The following is a 5489-nucleotide window of genomic DNA, read 5'->3' as shown; positions in this document are numbered from 1 at the left end:
AAGCAGCAGGATAGCAGCAGTTAAACGTGTTTTGCTTCTTTATAATAAACAAAGTAAACCATAGTACCAGCAAGGGAAGGAGGCAATCCTGCTGAAGCTGCTACAGCTGCGTCTGCTGCGGCTGCTGCTGCGGCGGCGGGTTGCTACTGTTGCTGTTGCTGCTGCAGTTTGTTCTACAGCTGTTACTAAAAGCGACACAAAAGGAGGAGAAGTCCATACAGAGAAAGCAGAGGATGCCTTGTGGGGTTGGCTGCCGGGGGACGCTGTTACGGGATTTACGGTCTATGGTTTAGGGTCTAGCATATAGGGTTTAGGGTTAGGCGCAGCTCCTTCAGAAAGGGAGCGGCTGCCGCTAATAAATAAGCACATTGATTGTTTGTATTTATTGCAATTACGGATTATTCCGTTAAACAATGTATTATGTTTCAGTTTCCCGCTGCAGCAGCAGCAGCAGCCTTGGGGCTGCCGGTGCTACAGCAGCAGCAGCAGCAGCAGCAGCAGCTGGTGCTGCTGCTGCTCTGGGCGCTCCACCCCCGGTGTGCGGNCAGCAGCAGCAGCAGCAGCAGCAGCAGCTGGTGCTGCTGCTGCTCTGGGCGCTCCACCCCCGGTGTGCGGGTGCGCGTGTTGCGAGGGCCGTCGTCGTTGTCTGGTTGCTCTCACCTCAGAACAAAACGAATCGCCAAGAGATGTGTTTAATGCATTGACTGCATTTAAATACATAAAAATTTATTTATTTATTGTTGCCTTGAGCCCTTTATCCTCTTGGCACTGGGTTGTGCTGGTGCCTTTAATCACCGCTGCTGTCGTTTTCTGTTCTGGCACGCGCCCAGTTGCTTTCGTGTTTATTTTTTTACATTTTCCCTCCTTTTTGTCTTTCGCTATCGGTGAAACTTCCTAATTATTTATTAGGAGGTGTGGGGCCGGAGTTTTTTCCCTGTCTTTTTTTCTCTAGTGAACAAAGCCGAGCACAAAAGGTGGCTCTTGCTGCAGCATCTGTCTCGTACTGCAGTGTCGGCGGCGTCTCCCTTCCGTCTCTTGTTCTTTAACAATTATTTAGTTGCCTCTTACTTTTTTGTTCCCTTCTTCTCAGCTCCCACAGAAAATGGAAGGCTCCACGACCGCTGGTGGCGCTGCCGCTGCAACTGCTGCGGCCAGCAAGGGCGGTGGTGTATGCGAGGTACAGGTTGAGGCGGCTGGCGTTCCTGATTGCATGAAACGTTCACTGGGCTTTTCTCTTGGCCGTGTCATTCCGTCTTATCCGATTCGCGTATTGATTCACATTTTAAGTTTGTTGGCTGTACTGCTTTTGGCAGCGAACGCCCTCACCGGCACAGCAACAATCCGTGGTTCTTTTTGTAACAACACGGACATAGCCCTGCCTAAGAGGCGTGGCTCNCCGGCACAGCAACAATCCGTGGTTCTTTTTGTAACAACACGGACATAGCCCTGCCTAAGAGGCGTGGCTCAATCAGCTTGGGAAATTTGTTTATAATGTCTTTTTTGTTGCCTTCCATTATGATTATCCTGGTTGAGGTGCTGATAGCATTGGTGCGGGCAACAGAAGACAAAGAAGTTCAGGGCGGCAGCGACGTTACTTTCTTCGGCTGGAGAGTACCTACATGGATTGTTGATCTATACAAACATCTTGGGGGCTTTGGATTTGCAATGGGCATAGCATGGCTCTTAGCAGATTCGCTGAAGTGCTATGTTGGCTCCCTGCGGCCTCACTTCCTCGATGCATGTCAGCCTAACTGGGACCAGGTGAAATGCAAGGGAGACCATAATGAGTATATCTACGTAGAGGATTTCCATTGCTCGAATGATGCTCACGCCGTTGAAGATGCTCGTCGTTCTTTCCCTTCTGGCCACAGCACGTACAGCATGTGCGGCATGATCTTTGGTATTCTCTACTTGCAGGCTCGTTTCCGCTGGCATCAACAGCAGACAGCCCCTAAACGTCGTCTTAGGACAAGACAGGGGCTATTTGGGGCCATTGTTGAGAAGATCTACTGGCTGGTGCAAGCCCTTGTGCCCGGTCTCCAGGCTCTGATGTTCCTCTATGCCCTTTTCGTGCCCGCAACACGTGTGCTAGAACATTTCCATCATGTTCGTGATGTATGCACCGGCATGCTTATTGGGGGGAGTATGGCGGTATTTGGGGCCTTCTTTATCATCGATATCCGCGCATAACTGACTACGTGTTAGTCTTCTTGTCTGTACAGCAGGTTTTCTGTTTCATTTTTTTTGTCCGCCATGAAACGCCAATCCAGCTGCAGCAGCATCCGCGGCAACCGTAAAGGAGAATGCGCTTATAAGGACGCACACATCGATAACAATTATATGATCTTCTATCCACCGACCTGCGATCCTTTCTAGGAGCGCCTTTTCATGTACACAGACCCGAATTTGTACATACACCGGAATGTGGTGGTTCCTACTCTTTTTTTTTTTTTCTTAAGGGGGCGAAGCCTTTTGCTTCGTCTTCGCAGCGCCTCGCACCTCTCCCCGCCCTCCTCTCCGCTGAANTAAGGGGGCGAAGCCTTTTGCTTCGTCTTCGCAGCGCCTCGCACCTCTCCCCGCCCTCCTCTCCGCTGAAGAAATAAATGTGCTGCTCGGCGGATAATATCAGAAGGGCGGGACGATGCACAGCAGCGGTAACACGCGTTGTCTGTACATTGATCCCGTGCACATACTACGTACACACTAGTCTACGTACTACGTACACCCAGTGCGAGAATTCTTGCTCATCCTCTCCTTGTTGTGGGCAGTTGAATATTGACGAATTAGCACAACAAGAGCATTCATTTATTTCATAAGAAGTATTTTTATTTTTATTTAGCGGGGCCTTGAGGCGATGTATCCAACTGGGGACCCCTCGGCTCATTGCGGTCATTTTTTTAGTCACCGCCCGCCGCCTTGGTCCGGTGTGTGAACAGCGAAATTTTTTTTCCTTCAATTTTTAGTCCATTGGACGTTTTTTGTATTGCGTGTTGTACTTTATCAGGGATTACTTGAATCTAGAGTTTAGGCNTAGTCCATTGGACGTTTTTTGTATTGCGTGTTGTACTTTATCAGGGATTACTTGAATCTAGAGTTTAGGCGTTTTTTTTTAGCTTCTTGCTAGGGCCATAGGGCTAGTTTTATTAATTACTGGCGTGTTTTTGTGCGCGCTAGTGCTGTTTAGGGTTTACTAGGGCGGCAGTAGTTCTGTGGGTGAGGTGGTAGCGATAGGATTAGGTGGAGCAGCAGGAAGAAGACGATGTTGCACAGCAACAGATGTTCACATTGAATTTGTATACATCATAGTGTACGCACATGCGTGTATATACGCATATATGTAAGCTATATGTTTGCATTATTATATACGTCTTTACCTTTATACTCACATATATATGCAACTTATACTTGTGTAGCTGTGCATATTTTCTATAGAGCAGTTACTAAGAACGTCAGTGGCACTGCCACCTACCAGGCTACATCCAAGCAATTGTGTTTTCATGACCGAGTACCTCGGTTAAGAGCCTCATTGTTAAATATATCTGGTTTACTAAATATATTAAATACATAAATATGCAAATGCTATCAACTCTATCGGCATGTAAGAACAATGCCAGAACCTAAGCGATCCATCGCCCGCATATCGCGGCATGCACGCCACCGAGTATAAAAGGATTATTCATCCTTCGTGCTGCCCCAACCAAGAGAAATTAACTGAAATAACATTAAATTGTAAAAAAGGGGATGAAATTTAGTATATGAATAAGAGATATTTCCCCCTTTTCCTTCACTTCGTTACGTGGTGTTTATTGCAAGAGGACCGCTCTGACGGCAGAAGCCGCTGCCCCAGGACGCCGGTTTNTTCGTTACGTGGTGTTTATTGCAAGAGGACCGCTCTGACGGCAGAAGCCGCTGCCCCAGGACGCCGGTTTTGTTTGGGGCTTGATGCATCTTTGTTTGTTTACCTGTTTGTTTCTTCTGTATGTTCTTCCGCGTTTCTCCTCTTCTCTTTAGCGTGCAGCTCCGGTGGTTCCTGCCTCCTCCCCTTGTTTTGCATGCACCGCAGTACTAAGCAACATCACGCAGCAGCAAGCAGCGGCGAGCAGCAGCAAGCGAGCAGCATCACGCAGCAGCGATAAGCAGCAAGCAGCAGCTCAACATCCCGGGCTGTCTGACCCTCTGGTTCAGCTGCAGCGGCAAATGGATGCCTCAGAGTCGGTGTGTACGCGGGCCTCTGCAGATGTAGAGAGCGGCAGCGCACGGGGGGGGCGGGGCCCCCAACTAGGGGCATGCGGGGGCCCCCCTTCTGTTGCTGTTGCTACTGCAGCCGCGCTGTCTACTGTCTGCTCCTCCTCTTCCTCCTCTTCTTCTTCTTCATCACAGCAACACCGCGCGAAGCCTCCTTATCTAGCGCGCGTGTGTGTGCATGCATCGAGTGCTGCAGCACTAACAATCTGGGCCCTTGTGCTGCTAATTAAACTGCCAGTGGAGCGGGGGACCTTCTGCAGCGACAAGTCGATAGCACTGCCATACATGTCTGGCTCTGTCTCCTCCCCTAGCCTCTTCGTCATTTGCCTTGTCTTCCCGGCTCTGATAATGATTTTAGTTGAACTGTTGCTTGCTGCAGTGCGCGCTACACAGGAGACAGAGAAGAAAGGGCGGGAGCAGCGGGTGGTTATACTGATGGACAGAAGAGTGCCTGAGATAATGCAGCAGCTCTACATGTACGTTGGGGGCCTCGCGTTGTCAGTTGCCTCTGTCTTTCTTCTAACGAATGCGCTGAAGGCAGCGGTGGGGTCTCTGAGGCCCCACTTCTTGTCTGTATGCAAGCCAGACTGGAGCCGCGTGCAGTGTACAGACAGCAGCGGCCGCCGTGAGGTGTACGTACAGGACTTCTTCTGCACAGGCAACGCGACAGCTGTAGAGGAGGGGAGGCGTTCCTTCCCCTCGGGACACAGCAGCTGCAGCAGCTGCGGCCTCCTCTTTGTTGCATTATACCTGCAGTGTAGGTTCGTCTGGCAGCAGCAGGCGACTGCTCCAAAGCATCACCTAAGACAGCAGCAGACCCGCTGGGGTTTAGCTGTGGAACAACTCTACTGGGTCGCTCATGCAGCAGCTCCTCTCTTGCAGTTCGTGTTGCTGCTCATTGCGCTGTACGTACCCGCAACGAGAGTAGCAGAGCATTTCCACCGCCCCATTGATGTCTTAGCGGGGATGACAATCGGCGTCATCGGCGCCCTCTATGGATTCTTCTTCCTTGTTAATCCTAGCAGACGCTCGCTGCAGTGACGTAAAAGAGAGCATGAAAGCAGCAGCAGNTCTTCTTCCTTGTTAATCCTAGCAGACGCTCGCTGCAGTGACGTAAAAGAGAGCATGAAAGCAGCAGCAGCAAGATCAGCAAGTGCTGCTGCAGGGGCAGCAGCTACGACAGCTGCAGCTGCTGTCGTTGCAGCTGCCGCTGCAGCAGTTCTGATTCATCACTTGTGGAGGCC

At 50.4% G+C, this 5489-nt stretch overlaps 2 protein-coding genes across 2 annotated transcripts; both read left to right on the top strand.

Annotated features, from left to right (window-relative positions):
* Positions 1-1491: 1491 nt before the first annotated feature.
* Positions 1492-2190, top strand: EMH_0031330 (Lipid phosphate phosphohydrolase 2, related; the record flags this gene model as incomplete). Its single annotated transcript, XM_013494509.1, has 1 exon — positions 1492-2190. The coding sequence occupies one exon, from the start codon at positions 1492-1494 to the stop codon at positions 2188-2190; it is 699 nt and encodes a 232-aa protein (XP_013349963.1).
* A 2007-nt stretch (positions 2191-4197) lies between these two features.
* On the top strand, positions 4198-5286 carry EMH_0031320 (Lipid phosphate phosphohydrolase 3, related; the record flags this gene model as incomplete). The annotated part of the gene is made up of 1 exon (XM_013494508.1): positions 4198-5286. The coding sequence occupies one exon, from the start codon at positions 4198-4200 to the stop codon at positions 5284-5286; it is 1089 nt and encodes a 362-aa protein (XP_013349962.1).
* Positions 5287-5489: the final 203 nt, after the last annotated feature.

This window comes from Eimeria mitis, genomic scaffold (assembly GCF_000499745.2).
Source record: "Eimeria mitis Houghton genomic scaffold, Emh_scaff1183, whole genome shotgun sequence".
In the NCBI taxonomy this organism is placed as follows: domain Eukaryota; phylum Apicomplexa; class Conoidasida; order Eucoccidiorida; family Eimeriidae; genus Eimeria; species Eimeria mitis.
The sequence above is the reverse complement of the archived record's forward strand: the minus strand, read 5'-3'. Positions and strand labels throughout refer to the sequence as shown.